The sequence below is a fragment of the Neofelis nebulosa genome, chromosome 3, assembly GCF_028018385.1.
Source record: "Neofelis nebulosa isolate mNeoNeb1 chromosome 3, mNeoNeb1.pri, whole genome shotgun sequence".
Classification (NCBI taxonomy): Eukaryota; Metazoa; Chordata; class Mammalia; order Carnivora; family Felidae; genus Neofelis; species Neofelis nebulosa.
In genome coordinates, this window is record NC_080784.1 from 122,541,112 (window position 1) to 122,557,574 (window position 16,463).

Consider the following 16,463-nt stretch of genomic DNA (forward strand, 5'->3'; position numbering starts at 1 on the left):
GAAATCTCTCCTTCCAGAAAGGTCAGAAAGCTTGTCCGTATCTCAGATTAAAAGATGAAAACTTACACCAATGATCACCCATGGACTGCAGTCTGTAAGCAAGTTAAACTGTTCATTTGGATTAGGAACCTTCCCGATATTATCTGAGAAGAATATTTTGTTGTATTTCTGTTCATGGTAGTAGAACTAGAGAAACAATCTTCTTGTGTTAACATTTTCTACGAAGACCCATATAATGGACAAAATGGTATCTCAGCCCCTTTACTTTGGATTATAAAAATCTTAAGCGAGATGTTTTCCTGTGATTTACACTTCTCCAAACATGCTTGTGGAATTTAATAAAAAAAAAAATGGATTCACTAAACCCATACAGGCTTATTTTCAAAACATAATAATAATGTTTGTAGTAATAATAACCTACGTAGATTGATTTTTTTTTTCATTTGGAAAATGGAGTAAGTGGTAAAAGTTACTCAGACAAACCTATGTGTAACTTTTTTACATAAGTATTAAAATACAAGCCATGTGCCACCATCTCTCACTAAATCCAAATTGGCAGTTTTCCATTTTTCCCTCTAGAATTTGGGAACCAACAGAAGATGAAAAAGTATCAAATGCGTAAACAAATGTTTTATGGTGGTTAAATAACAAACATGATGCTTCAGGGAACTTAGGGAGTTGACACTCCCTAGTCACTTCAAGAGAGAACTTTCCAAAGGACAGTTTCCTAAAGTAGTCTTCCTAGCATGGAGAGGTCCGGAAATGAGTAGAAAATCCTGGTGACTCACTTGATTCTTCCTGCCAATACACACGGTCTCTGTATAAACAGAAGAGAAGGGAATTCCATTAGAAGAGGAGGGTAGGAACCTACCCTGTCAGCGCCACTTTTTTTCAGCTCTTTACCCACCCCCGCCCCCTTGGAAATCTCAAAAGTTGCTCTTGGCATTTTGGGGACCTCTCCAGAGCCACATCCAAGTATTAATGGCCAGATGCATACGTTTTTAAAATCAGTTCGCAGGGGGCACCTGGGTGGCTCAGTTGATTAAGTGTCTGACTTTTAATTTCGGCTCAGGTCATGATCTCACCATCTGTGAGTTCGAGCCCCGCATTAGTCTCTGTGCTGGCAGTGTGGAGCTTGCTTGGGATTCTGTCTCTCTCTCCCTGTCTCTGCCTGTCTCTCTCTCTCTCTCTCAAAAGTAAATAAATAAACTTGAATAAAGTAAAATAAAATTAATTCACAGATAAATCCATGTGGTTTTTTTTTTGGGGGGGGCGCGGTATGCAGAGATGGCTTGGCTTACTATATAGTCGGTTGTAGCTTTAAATTTGTAAGATAATTACAGTTAGATAAAAGGTCACTGACTACTTAATTCTGTTTTAAAATATAGGCGCAACAGCTGCAGCCCGGAAGGAGGTGATAAGGAACAAGATCCGAGCAATAGGCAAAATGGCCCGAGTGTTCTCAGTTCTCAGGTGGGATCATCGTACCCGTATTTCTGTTTTGAATGTGCTTATGTGTCACTTAATAAGCATTCTGATACTTTAATCTCGTAACTTATTTTACTGGAAAATATTTGCTTTTCCTTAGGTTTTTTTTTCTTTTAAATGGAATTGTTCATTCCTGACTATCTTAGTCAAACTGAAATATACCAACCAAATTATTTCTGTAGAGAAAGCCACCAAATGGACTGATTCCTGTTTTGTCATCCTGTTCGCTGCTGGACTTTAAAACACAATAGGTTGAACTTGTAGTGACAGGAAAGCTGTTATAATTCATTTTACTTTTCATTCTGGCTCTGTGGTAAAAGATGAATTTATCAGGTACACTTCACTAGATTTCTAGGAAATGAACATTTACCATAGAGCTTGTTCATGTGAACATATATTATTCTAATGAATCATAGAGAGAGAAAAAATAGCTATTTAATGTTACAATTCACATGTGGTAGTTATTTTTTAAATAGATCCTGAATCATGTTATTGATCCGGCGTTTAGAAAACAAGTATTTTCCTAAAGAGAATTAACTACACTTTTCTTTATATATAAATTCTATTATCTACTCTTAGATAAAACAAAGTAACTCATACTTCTCTTAAAAAAAATTTGCTTTGAAATATAATATGTTTATATGTGAGCCGTATGTGGTCAATTCACAATTACTCATCTACAAGGGTAAATAGGAATACCTTGAGAAATAGTCCATTTCCGTGTTGTATGATTCATAACCTAGGTTTTGCCAAATTTTTGTCTCAATTTTTCCTCCCAGAGTAGCTACATGGGCCCTTTTGATTTCTCTCCTTGCTATTTCTAATGCACTCCTGGTAGAATCACTAAAGAATAACTAAACAGCTCGATGCCAAAAGCAGGGAGCCATGACAAAGATGAAAAGCAGTATCACTCTTTCTTAAAGACACCAAATCAAAGCCAACAATAGCTCTGTGTTGGCCAGCCAAATTCTGCAAAGTCGTGTTAAAGCTGAAAATAGAGCATCGTTGCCCCCCTCACAGCCTAATGAATGAGGCTGCGTCTGCTCCAAGGCTTTTTATCCCTGACCGAATTTTCAGGACTCCCTCATTCATTCAGTAATAAATACAATAAAACTTAAAGCGCTGATTAGGTACCTTGAAGAAGAAAAGCAGTACAGGGGGATGGCAAGTGGGAGATGAGACACTTCTTTCAGTATGTGGCCAACAAAGAACCTTCTGAATTAATAGCATTTGAGTGGTAAGTGGTGTGTGTGGGGGGGTGATCTTCATGAAGATACGGAGGTAAGAATGTTTAAGGCAAAACTGCAAAGATTCTTAGAAACCAGCAGTTTTGAGGACCAGCAAGGAGGCCTGTGTGGCTGGGAAAGTGTCCCGTGGGGGCAGGAAACCATGTGAAGATCATAAGCTCGACAGCTACCTCTCCATTGTCACTTGCTTGTTTACCATGCCTCAGATTTACAAATAAACACTATTTATTTTTGTCATCTGAAGGGGAAGCAAACAGCTCCAAAATTTCCAAGTGAAAGTATATTTAAGGAAAAAGGAGAAGCCTTTCTTAATATAAAAATTTGGTTTCCATCTATGTTAGTCTTCAAACCACATGAAGGTGGGAGGGGCCATGCTGGAGAATCATAGCTACATCTTAAAATTGCAAAGTCCCTGCAGTCCGCTGCCTATGGATACCTAAGATGTATCCGTCTGAGAAATGGTCCATTTGCACCCCGTGATGATCAGTGACTTGACTGAGATTGCACACATTGATGGAAAATACAAACAAGGTATATTTTATTGCTTTCCTATATTAAAAGCATCTATACTAAATCTGAAGAGTGAAGGGGGGGTCATAGCCAGAGAAAGCTTAGTAAGTAAGCATCGTAAGTAATGACTGGGTATTCAATGTGTACGATACACTGAGTTAGGCACAACAAATACCGAATTGGAATGACAGACACGTTGACCACAAACTAAGTTAAGACAATGAAACGTGTGCTAAATACATGAAGGGATGCTCTCCTGTGGAAGAGGACAGGGCTCCATGGAGCTCTTCTGTTCCCTGAAAAAAAAAAAAAAAAAAACGTTCGTGAAGAGGTTGACAGTGAAGACGAATACTGGGAAGGATAGGCTGGATTCCGTTAGGTGCTGAATTGTGGTAAAGGCATGCCTGAAGGCTAAGAAGTCATCAAGAACACAGTCACTGGGTCCTAAAAGCAATGCTTTATGGGCACTTGCTAAGTGCCTGGTGTCAGGCCTCGTGGTGCATGCATTTGACAGTAATCCACATGGCAACCTTGCAGCAAAGCACCGTGTGCAAACTCAGTTAGTGAGCAGTACTAGTGAGTGTCTGACTTGAATGATATGGTCAGTGAATCCTGAGAATTCAGAAGAGCTGCGTGGCAAGACATGAAGGTAAGTGAGGAATCTAGGGAAAAGTGGATCTGAAAATGTTTTTGAGTCCAGATCCTGAAAAGGCTTGCATAGCACGGTAAAGTATTTCGTTTTCTGTGTGTAGGCATTGTGTCATGGGATGGTTTTCAAAGGATGAGAGGCATGCTTTAACCCATGTTCCTGGCAGTGTGAAGACTGATTAACATGATGACTAACTGATGTCAGGGGGGACATTTTGGAAGCCACTGAAATAATCCGAGCAAATTAGGCCATAGGAGGAAAGATACAAAGGAAGAGAGAAATGAAAGGAATTTGCGAAGCTGAAAGTTTTAAAGTGTAATGAATGAATGGGAATGGTGGTACAAGAAGCCTGATTGTGAATATGAATGCAAAGAAAAATATATGTTCATTTCTTTTTTTTTTTTTAATTTCTTAAATGTTTATTTCGAGATAGAGAGAGAGAGCGCACACAAGCAGGGAGGGGCAGAGAGGGAGGGAGAGAGAGAATCCCGAGGAGGTTTCACACTGTCAGCATAGCACCTGACATGGGGCTCATCTCACGAACATGAAATCATGACCACAGCCGAAATCAAGACTCAGATACTCAACCAACTGAGCCACCCAGTTCATTTGTTTAGAGATACTCCCAATTTCCAAATCCATATATTAGCATTTAAGATATTTTTTCTTTATGTGACCTCTACTGGTTTGACAACAGAAGCCTGAAAAGGTTGCAATACCTGTATGAGGGTACACAACAATTTGTAAACATCTCAAACCTAATATTTTTAAACTGCAGTAAAGGATATAGAAATCTAAAATGTGGATAACATTGCCATTCTCCATTCTATTTTCCTTTTACTCATTCTTTTTGTAAATGTTTTTTTGAATGGGGACTATGTACTAAGTGCCGTTCTGGTTTAGATACTTAAAAAAACAAGAGGATAAATAAACTGTATAGTTTTTCAGGGGTCATAAGTGCTTTAGATAAAAATAAAATCAGCAAGGAAAAATAGGGAGAATAGAAGGTGAATATTATTTTAAGTAGCTTCTAAAGGAAGTCCTCACTTAGAGGGTGATGCTTGAGCAGAGATTTGAAGGCAGGGAGGTAGTGAGCCATGCAGATACTCGGGGGATTTCTTTTTGGGGTGATGAAAATATTTTAAAATTGGTTATGGTGATTGTTTCACAACTCTGTGAATACACTAAAAACAATTGATTGCGTCAGATGCTTTAAATGGATGAATAATGTTGGGATGTTAATTATACTCAATAAAGCTGTCTTAAAAAGAGAAGTGGTAAGATCCTGAAAATACTGTGAGGGCTCTACCCTCAAGGTGTGCTGATTGAGTGGAGGTGCAGGGGGGTAGAAAGAGAGAGGATAGGAGTCAAGGGGTGATGCGTTAAGCTTAACTAAAAGATGAAGTTGAAGAAAGGCTGCAGGAGTAGTAGGTTTGGGGGAATAACTTTTGAATTCTGTTTGGGGGGGCGGCGCTTGGGTGGCTTGGTCAGTTGAGCATCTGACTCTTGATTTTGGCTCAGGTCATGATCTTACGGTTCTTGGGATGGAGCCCCTCATTGGGCTCTGTGCTGCTTTGGATTCTCTCTTCCTTTCTCTGGCCCCTCCCCTGTTCGTTCACTCTCAAAATAAATAAATAAACTTTTTAAAAAAGAATTCTGTTTGGGTCACCTTAGACATCTTCATAAAAATGTGGCATTGGTAGTTCTACATATTGTAAACATTATGTGTGTGTGTGTGTGTGTGTGTGTGTGTGTGTGTGTGTATATATATATAATAACATTTTTTCAGATTATGTAGGATTACAGTTTCTGCTATGTGGAATTATTCTGCTAAGTGTATTATTCCCGTTTTATGGTTATTTAATAATTGTTATTTATTAATAAGTCAAAGTGATTAATAGTGCTGTGGCTAATAAATATAATCGAAATGATGATGTCCATAAGACTGTAAAACAGTTGTCACGATGAGCAATACAATAATGTCATATTAGCAAATCTGTGGGGAAAGAGACTGTTGAACAGAAAAGGTAGGAAATGTTACCGGTTGCTTTACTGTCTGGTTGTCATTATTTGTGCGCTCATGATGTGATGTCAAAATTACTTAATAGGCCCTGAATGTACCTGCTAGGTGCTGTAATCTATAAACCACGGAGTTTTTTAAAATCTCTCATATATATATATATATATACACTCTTTGGTGTTCTCTCCCAAGAGAAGTCAGTTGTACTTACTTGGGCTGAGCCTTGGCTGGAAAACTTACCTCAGAACTCTCCATGGCTCATTTTTAACATATTTAACATATCAACAGAGGGTGCCCAGCAAACACTCTATATCCTGAATGCCTGCTTGCAAAATGTGAAAATGTGAATTCAGGACTCAGAAGAGGCTGAACTTGCACAAGCATATAATTATAAACTCTATCAGAGCAACTATGCTTTGACACATTACTTTTATATGAATGTATAAAAATATACTATGTTTAGGAGCTCCTGGGTGGCTCAGTCGGTTAAGTGTCTGACTCTTGACATTGGCTCAGGTCATGATCTCACCCTCCGTGAGTTCAAGCCCCAACTCAGGCTCTGCACTGACAGCATGGAGCCTACTTGGGATCTGTCTCCCTCTCTCTTTGCGTCTCCCCTGCTTGCTCTCTAACTCTGTCTCAGAAAGAAACATTTAAAAGTATATACGTACTATGTTTTAAGGAAAATAAAATCCGGAGAGCCTAGATGTGACTTCTAGTATGCATTTCTCCCCCTCTGCACGTCTTTTCTTTCTTTTTAAAGAAAACAAAAGTTAATGTCTTCTGTCCCCATGTCCCTTTCCAGAGAAGAGAGTGAGAGCGTGCTAACGCTGAAAGGCTTGACTCCCACGGGCATGCTCCCCAGCGGAGTGCTTTCTGGAGGGAAGCAGACCCTGCAAAGCGGTAAGCAGGCGCACTGGTATCGGTAGGACTGTGTGCCCGGGCATCTCTGTCCAGGGTGTTGTTAGCCTGATTCATTCATCCATTTGAACTCGGCCTTGGCCTTGGTCTTCAGTTCTCAGCGGGAGGAAGGGCTGAAACCCCACATCAGTTTGACCAGTCGTGTCCGACAGAATAGCACCCTCTTCCCTGGAACGCAGGCTTCCCCCGCCGCCCGCCATCCACTCATGTACACCCTAACCGCATAGTCAGCCCCCGCCTGGAGACGACTCACTTAGGTTTGTCTACACACGTGATAGCGTGGACAGCTTTGAGCCGTTATGTTGCTAAAAACAATTTTTTTTATGACGCTTTTGCTAAATGTTCTGGTTAGCTGTCTGATTGAAAAAATAAACACTCACATAAATACACATCCGTTACGGTCTAGATTGTAGTGGAGAATGGAAGAACATTAAACAGGGTGATTTCGCTACCTGCTTGAGTAGAAATTGGGAGTCCTATGTGTCTTTTCTCTGATTTCTCCATCCAGAACATAAGAGACTGAGTATATATAACCACATTTTATTTTTGGAAAAGAATGAAAACACTTCCTTTAATGTAGAGATTTTTAGCTTTCTGGACGAGTGCTGTCCAGTAGAAATTTTTGTGATGATGGAAATTTCTGTGTCTGTACAGAGGCCACTGGCAACATATGGCTATCGGGCAGTTGAAATATAGCAAGTACAAACCAAGGAACTGAAACTGATTTTTTTAATTTTAGCTAATTTTTATTAATTTGCTTTCAATAGCCACATGTGACTAGTGGCCACCACATCAGACATCACAGTTACTATATATTCTTTTATGTTTGTTAATTTTGTCTTGCTATTTTAACTAATCCTACCATTAATTAGAGTCAAATTTTAATAATACTTTATGAAACTTTAGATTAGATTTTAAATCAATGAATAAAACTCAGTAAAACAGAAATACGCTATAACATTTTGAAAACTAATCTCAGCCTCTTGCTTATTTTTCCATATCTTTCCCCGAATCTTTTTTTTTGTGTGTGTGTGTGTGCTTCCCCCCCACCGCCCCATCTTTACCCCTCAATCTAACAGATGAATCTATTCTTACGGTTGGTTACTTGATTTAGGCACACCCCTGCTACATAGAGCCATGTTCAGCATCACTATAATTTTCTTTATTTTCATATGAATTTATTCCAAAATCAATGTCTTAGTTCCCACAAAAAGTCACAAATTTGTAAATGAAGATAAGAAAATACATCAAAGTACATTTCCCCTTGATTTATATCTAAAAATAATTTTGATAACTTAAAAAAACAAGACTTCTCCCACCAAAATAAACATGCTTTCTAAAAAATGAACAGAAATGAATCATTTATATGCACAAAATGCACAGCAACCTACCTAATTGACTGAAATCTGCATAGTTTCTGATAAGCACATTTTAAGGTACAGCAGGTGTATTATCAGAAACTGTGTGCCACATTTGCTTTGAAAGGATATATTTAATAATGGGCAGTGCATATTTCTGATATGTTGGTGCTGGTGCGGTTCCAGATTTTTTGCTTTATTTTTGAACTTAAGTTATTTAAGTTCTTAAAATTCTTTGTTTTGTTTCTAGATTTTCACCTGTATTTTAACTGAGATTATTCGGTTTCCTTTTCTGTTACTTTCTGTTAAATCCAATGGTGCATGTTGTTCTGTGTTGAGCTCTCACACACACAAACTCACACATATAATAGACATAAGGGTTGGGACCCCATTAGTCCTGAGAACTTGAAAACTCACTATATATTTTAAACCACATACATTAAAACAATTTCAAAATCCACTGTCTGGATTTCAAATTGTCAAAAAGAAGAAACTGCTTAAAGCTTTACTCTTTAACTTTTCTCCATGGTGGTAAACATTTTACATTTTTATCTTAAGGGATTTAGAAGGCACTGTAAGGAAATTGTAGTGCACATTTGGCTGTTTCTCTAGTCTTACAACTTCAAATTATAAGAAATATGCAAATTAAAGTCAAGGGGTAGAATTTTAATATTAAACATTTTGGAGTTACAGAGAAGTTTTGCATTTTAGCACTTAATTAGGGAAATATCAACTAGCCTTAATAACGTGGAAAGGCTCATACATGTGTACTAGTGAGAATACAGAGGCTAACCTTATTATAAAAATTGCTGATAAAGCAATGAGCTTTTAAAGTGTTGCCTCTGAAATATGCTGAGGTTTCAGTATTTAAACTGCCTCTTCTTTAAAATGCTGATAGAATTCTTACTGCAACTGACATGTTACCAGTTGATTATAGCATTTCAGGAATTTCATTTCCAAAGATGGTATTCCGGGAAGGAAAACTGACTTTAAATTGGGTTGCCTGGCAAAGGGAGTCCAGACTCCATACATCATTGCCTCCATTTTCCCCTTCTCCTTCACCACTCTAGACATGCTCGGTGTTTGTCTTTGAAGAGTTACATACACCATCAAGTTGTATTTGATGCATTGATTGGATTGTTCCTCTGAATTCGCGCACACGCAGACACACACACACACTCCACTTTTCCGCTGCACTAGAAATCTTGCTATTTAATATTGAATAGTGTGAATTATGCCACTGATGTTATGACACTGCTTCGAGGTCTGCCGTTTTGTCTGGCATTTTAAAATCCTAAATCACCAGGCATAGCAGTGGTTTTATTGTCCTTTCTGTGTCAGGTGTACATTTTAGAGTAACCTAGTCTCTTACCAATTCCATCTAAATAAAAGAAAACTGTCCTGTGTTCCTCAAGGGTTAATCATTTTGTCATTTATTAAGGAACAAAAACCAGTTCACTCAGATAGGTGTATCCAGCTCATAAAATAGACTGATTTTCGTTGTGTTTTTCCTTTCTTTATACCGTTTCCGTTTTGTTGTCTGTGCCAGAATCCAGCACTTACAGGAACATTAATACTCTGAGCTCCCTTGAACGTCACTGATTTGTTCTTAGAATTAAAAATCCTCTGCTCATTTTTCTCATTCATTTTGCACCCCCTTTCTTCTCTTCAGCTACTGTTGAGGCTATTGAGGCTGATGAAGGTAAATTGGCCAGTCCCCTTTCTGTTGTACCTGCAACAGATAAGGGCTCTGCTGGGTGTATTCATTTTTTTTTTATTATTTTATTATTATTATTATTATTATTATTATTATTATTATTTTGCTGTAGCTTGTACAGAGTGTGTGGGTGTTGGGCTAACAGTTGTGGCTCAGTATTAACCAAAATGTTCTTGCTTTAAAGGGGAAAATGTCCTTTTATGGTTTGTTTGTTTGTTTTTTTTTCCCTTAAAGCTATGTTTGACTTCGTATATACAACAAACCTAGTATAGTCACAGAAAACCAAAGGATTATATATCTTGAACGATGTGGGGTGGGGGTTATGGCAGCTGTTTTGACAAATATCGCATAAAATAATATTCCTTGAGCTGAACCATGTCCCTCTCTCAAATCATTTTCAGTCAGCACTGAAAAGGAGAGAAGAAAAATAGCTTTATTAATTCTAGTCTTCAGAAGTTTCTGGCAAAAAAGAAAAAAAAGTGTTCATTTGAATAGTGCTTTGTTGTAGTTCAACACTAATTTATGTCTCTAAGAAATATCCCAACATGAGACAGCTGTGCATGAGATCAACAGTTCTGTGAGTCTTACAAATTTTGACCTACTGGTATTTGTAGGACAGTTAGCGCCAGCAAGATACTATAAAGAGTTCAAAGATACCCAGTGGCTGTGGCAGTGGCCATTACGAGAACAGTGATGATCCAGTCCTCACTCAGCGGACTGTTGACTGTCTGCTTTGAATCAGGTACTGTGCTAGGTGCTGTCGAAGACACCAAGAACTGTACGTCACCCACTGTGCCCTAGCACTACTCAAGGACAACTGCATTGACCCTCTAGAAACTACTTTTGAATTCAAGGGCTTAAAAAATACACAGTTATGAGAGAACTGCACATCAAAATCGTTTTTAATGTTATCCCCGCCATACCCTCTGGAAATTTTTTTTAAAAAAGAATAATTTGAAGTTCCCCTTTAAAACAAAATTCTTCAGTTGTATTTTGTTCTTGCAAGATCACTTTTTATTTTTCCCAAAATTGTGTGTGGATGGTCCTTTGATAACGATGTGAAAAGTGCCACTTTAGACTGTCGAATTTGCATATGATTTGGATACAGTAGGGGAAATGATAGCCCTGTAAGAGAAAATACAACTGCTTCCTAAATAGCAGTGAATCGACTGCTATTTACGTGGGAATTCTCTATTCCTTTTGGCAAATTCTAATCTGCCGTGTGCATTCTTGTGGATAGTTTGGCTGTTTTCTGTGGTTTCTGTGACTCTGTGTTGTGTTAAGTATACTACCAATGTAAATTGCTAATACCCATTGTCTGACCAGCAACTACAGCAGAGCACGTTCTTCGGTACCAGGGTAGACAGTTTGAGTAGAGATGGAGCCCCATTCCGAACACATCCATCGTTCTAGCTAGATTTTGAATGTCTATGCTCTCAGCCTATTGGCTTTTAAAACCTAGAGCCTCTTCATTTGCCATTGAAATTAATAAAATCGTTCCATAAATTACCACGTTTGACAAACTTTTGCATTTATTCATTATGATGAAATGATATTCACAGTGGTTTAGAAAAAGAATAGAATACCACTCTGTGCCACTATTTTGTCCTTCAAAATAATTGCGTTTTCAGGGTGGGTGCTCATTAGACAGCTCTATTATATTGCAATTTATTACCAATTTAGAGAAGAATTAAAGAGGCTTTGCTTTGGGCCTTGGTCTTTCCCCATTTCCCCATCTTCTTCCTCTCATAATTGACTAATCACCATTTTGCTAACCTTTAAAGTGCAGAGGGGTAACACACTATTTCTCATCATGTAATGAGTTTGGAAGCAACTGTGTTTATCTTTGAAGACTCTCATCCATACTAATAAAAGGCACTGCACGTTTCTGTAGAACTGGCTGACAACGTTTCAGCTAGAAACTACTTGCCTTCCCACCCCCCCACCCCCCACCATAGAAGGTGGGGAGGATAAAGGTACCATGAGATTGTCCTTGATCAGCCATGGAGATGCAGCCCAGTTCAGCACTGGTGATTGGCCCTTCGATGTCTGGCTTGCACATCACAGGAAGTAAAGCAAACTGATGTCATTGGTTGCCCATTTACGTACTTTATTCTCAGCTCACTGGTTGGTGCATGCACTGACTAAAGAAATCTTTAAGTTTCTTGCACAAATGCCTTGTCTATCTCGGGAGCACGCTAAGGGTTAATTAATGAAAAAACTCAAATATCCATACTGCCTCTTGAGAATTCCATGCTTTCACTGAAAAGGGCCCAAACCAATCCTGTCATTTTTGCTGAAAGTTATGAAAGGCATTTTCCCCTTATTCTTGAACCGTTACTTTACTTATATCTATACTGATCCACTAAGAAAGAGTTTTTCTTTGATTTAGGCAGTGACGGATACCAGGTGAACATCAGTTTGATCTGAACATCATGTTTTGCTGCTGAAGGGCAGACAACGTTTTTCTACTTCATCCTCATGATTTTTTCTGAGTTCCTCTTATCACCCGCTCCACTTGCTTCCAAAGATGAGCTGGAGAAGCAGGAGTTTATAATTTCTGTTTTTTCTTCATGCCACCATTGAGTCGTTTACCAAGAAGGTCTTTCTGGGATTCTGAGATGGCATGGCAACGCCCCCAAAGTTAATTCATCTTGTAGCTCCTCTTAGCTTCCACTCTAAAGCCCTCTGCTAGACTTTTAGACCTAGCTCACCGGGCTCTACTGAATTTGCCGTTAGCGCAGGGGAATGGCAGAAGTAGAGCTGTTTTACGGTCTGTCTAGGTTAGGGTGTTTGATGCAGTAATCATGCTCATGGTGTGGACAGTTGATGCTCAGTCTAGATACCCGGCCCTGGTAGCAGCCCTCTTCCTTACTTATCCACTTTGGATTTCGTTGATCTAAAGTCTCATGAAGACCCAGAGATACGTACATTTTACTCACTCGAAGAGGACATTTTGGTTGGCAAGAGACATTGGCTGTTTTCAAACCTTTTGGTTATCTTCGGGTATGGTGAGGAGTCTGTTGTGTTGTGTTCAGGTCCCGTCATTTTGTCCTCTACTAAAGGACTCCCCCTCACTCACTGCGAAATCTCTAACCTCACCTGATGCAAAGCTGTGCCCTTTGCTCTCCTCCTGCTAACCTAATTTTTCCTCTTTTTTTTTTTTTTTAAATGATTTTCTGTTTAGCCATCAAAGGATTTTCACCACAACATAAGATCACTAGCTTCGAGGAGGCCAAGGGCTTAGACCGAATTAACGAGAGGATGCCACCTCGCAGAGATGCCATGCCCTCTGACGCCAACCTTAACTCCATCAACAAGGCTCTCGCCTCAGAGACTAACGGCACGGACAGCAATGGCAGTAATAGCAGCAATATCCAGTGACCGCTTCCTGTTCACTTTTTTTTTTTTTTTTTTTTTTGAGCTGCAGGGCATGATGGGGATTGCTGCCTATCAGCAGTTGGGTGTTCTTGCCTCTGATGGTAGCTTATTTGCTCTGGGGGCCAGGAATTGGATTCAGTTTACACTATCATTAAAAAAGAGGGAGAGAGATAATAAACTATATTTTGGTGGGGGTGGTGATTAAACACCTCTTCGGGGTATGCCTTTTAAAAATGCTTATAGGAAAAAAAACTTTAAAAAGAAAGCTAACGCTAGTATATACTGCAATGTTAGGGGAATGAACATGTTTTCCTACTGCATTGGGGACTTCTAGATAGGTTAATGAAAGGTCTTTTATTATGTTACTGGACACGAAAACTTTGTCTAATTTCTTACTCTATTGTACGTTTACAGTTGCAGCACTAAAAATGGATGACATCAAACATTTTTAACAAAATGATGTACAAACTAAATAAGGACTATTTATTGATAATGTTTTGCTACTCTTGTCAGACAATGGCTATAAAATGAATTAGGCAGTCTTAAAAAACAAAAAAAAAAAACAGAAAAAGAAAAAAAAAGAATGTTGCAAATTTGTTAAAATGCCAAAAAGGACAGTTTAATTTTGTACAGATTATGCTTACCTCAGGTTTCTTTAGTGTGCTTGAATGCCCTTCTTTCCATATAAACACTTATCTTATTAATTTAGCAATGAATATCTTTTCTTTTCTTTAAGTTTTAAAAAAACTGGAATAATTACATCTATCTTTTTTTGCTGTTTATATTTAGAGTTTTTTTTTTCGTTGTTGATAAATCAAGTCTTGGTTGTGGCTTGCCGAATTAAATATTTATGAGTGGTGCATTTTTAAGTATAGTGAACAAGACACCATATTAAGTACAGTGATAAAGCATCTATATTCTGTAAAAAAAAAAAAATCTGCCTATGCATGTTTTTTAAGAAAAAAAAATGGCTGTATCGGCCTGTATGGGACTGTAATGCGCTTAGTGGTCTGACATATACTGGAAATATATGTATACTGGCGTACTTTATATTCTCTAAAATGCTTAATGCCTTTGAAATTTTGTAATCAAAAAAGCTTTGAAAAAATCTAAAGGGGAGAGTATTCTTAAAAGTTTTTAACATAAGCTTGTCAGTGCACATATAGATGGTTAGCATGTTTAGCAAACCTTGTGAAATTTAAATAAGTTTGTAGTTACATGTGAAACTCTAAATGCATGGTAACTGTTAATGTCATCACGGTTTAGTTCTTTTGTTCTGTTCTGTCACGTGCCACAAAATATGTACTTTTTTCACTTTTTTCCCTTTGTATATCAGTTACGGGTTACAACTGGTTCATTCTGAAAACAACAACAAAAGTCCATTCATATTTTTTAACAATTGTATAAGTGCCCAAGTAATTCACTACAGCCTAAAGCCTTGCCTTTGTAATTTGACTTCTGAAATGTTGGCAATCAAAGCATGCACTTGTAACAATGACAAAGACAAAGCATTTTATATTACTACTCAATAAAATGTGCATGAACTTAAAGAACTCTCATCCTTTCACTGAGTCTGCTGAAGGGAGTTATGTTCACAACCACCATGCTCTCTTCTAGGTGCTGGGCCCACACCACGCATCACAGATTTACTCCACCAGGCTTCTCCGAGGTCCTGGTGACGTAAGGTGTGGTGGGTGCCTACTTCCGCTGTAAGAATCTTGGTGGATTTATTTGTGTCTCAAATCAGACAAGAGAAATGTATTTAAAAGAGCAAATGCCATCTTCTGGCTCCCTCGAATGTGGGAGCCAGTTAAGAAACCAGAGCATTCCTTTTTATTGAAAAACAAAAATTGTTATCAGGTTGTTTCAGTTGTATTGGATGCCCTGTCTGCTAAAGCAAAAAGAACTAAGCTGCTAAGTGCATTTTCATCACAGAAGAGAGTTGCATTTGTATGGATATGAAATTTGTATTCTGGCACTTCGGCTAATATCTAATCACCCGAAGATTTAAGATACACCAGATTCCAGTTTGTTTCTAACATTGTTCATTTTCAGTGCACTTTGTTTTATGTAATAAAGTATGCTTGTAACATTAAATAATTAAAGAATATGGCAATTAGTGATATAGTGTACCAAAACAAAGATGTTCTAGATATATTCTCTGACAAAGACTATCCCAAATTCATTTTAATGACTACAAACATGTTTTCCTGTGGATATTTTTCCATCCTTAAAAAATGACATCCAAGGAAAATATTTAGATGCAGCCTATTAGAACGATGTGAAAGAAATGGTAATTCTGATACTGAGGTGTTTATTTTCGTTCTTATAACTGCAGAGAAAATATCCTGACCCAAAAAAAAAAAAAAAAAAAAGAAGAAGAAGAAGAAGAAGAAAATTCGTTTGGGGGGATTCCTTTCTTTTACAAATTGTGCTGAGGCAACTATGGCATAGAAATAAACATTTGACATTAAAATAAGGAGTTGATGTGAGTATTGCTTCGTCTTTCTGGTCAGTAGTTAAGAAAGTAATGCTGTATATTTTTTCAGAATAGCTCAGTCTACCAAAGAGATCAACGGAAAACTGAAGTTATTTCTCCAAAAAAGATAACACTGGCAGATCATCAGTTATTACAGCTTTCTCCTTCACTTTTGGAGAAACTGTTGGATTTTTGAGTTATTTATGCCAATGGACCTTTGGCTGTACACACACACACACACACACGCGTGCACGCGCACACACACACACACACACAGACACAAACAGCCTCCTGTCCCCTCCTTCACCCTCCCCTAAGGTGACTTACCTCTTGAGAGGTTCAAACTCAGTGCTGACTTGTCATCTAGCTTTTTAAGGAGTAAGAGCTAGATTTGACCGACCTTAGGTTGGCAATATTTCTTATCCAAAGTATCCTCTACTTTTATTCTTTTAAAATATTTTTGAAGAAAGAAAAATCTCCAGAAACTAAACTTGTATGATGAGGGGAACAAAGCGGTGAGGTGGGGGACATCCCTGTACATGGACAGTGGCATGGCTTTGGGTAGAGTGTCAAAGTGGAAGTGTCTTATGTCATCAGCCCAGACAGTGTCATGGTGACACTACAGCCCCCAGAGTGATCTTGTGCAGCCCAGACAGTGTCATGCTGATCACTACAGCCCCCAGAGTGATCTTT

At 38.3% G+C, this 16,463-nt stretch overlaps 1 protein-coding gene across 7 annotated transcripts in view; it reads left to right on the plus strand.

The window, feature by feature from the left end:
• The window catches only part of PPP3CA (protein phosphatase 3 catalytic subunit alpha), a 325,796-nt gene extending 310,952 nt beyond the window's left edge, over positions 1–14,844 (plus strand). For 6 of the 7 annotated variants that reach the window (XM_058721804.1, XM_058721802.1, XM_058721803.1 and 3 more), the window contains 4 exons: positions 1,389–1,473; positions 6,720–6,817; positions 9,866–9,895; positions 13,098–14,844. In XM_058721804.1, the coding sequence (XP_058577787.1) occupies positions 1,389–1,473; positions 6,720–6,817; positions 9,866–9,895; positions 13,098–13,294 (410 nt within the window). In that variant the 3' untranslated portion in view covers positions 13,295–14,844. The remainder of the gene's footprint in view (positions 1–1,388; positions 1,474–6,719; positions 6,818–9,865; positions 9,896–13,097) is intronic. The other variant, XM_058721801.1, reaches the window with a different exon arrangement.
• Positions 14,845–16,463: the final 1,619 nt, after the last annotated feature.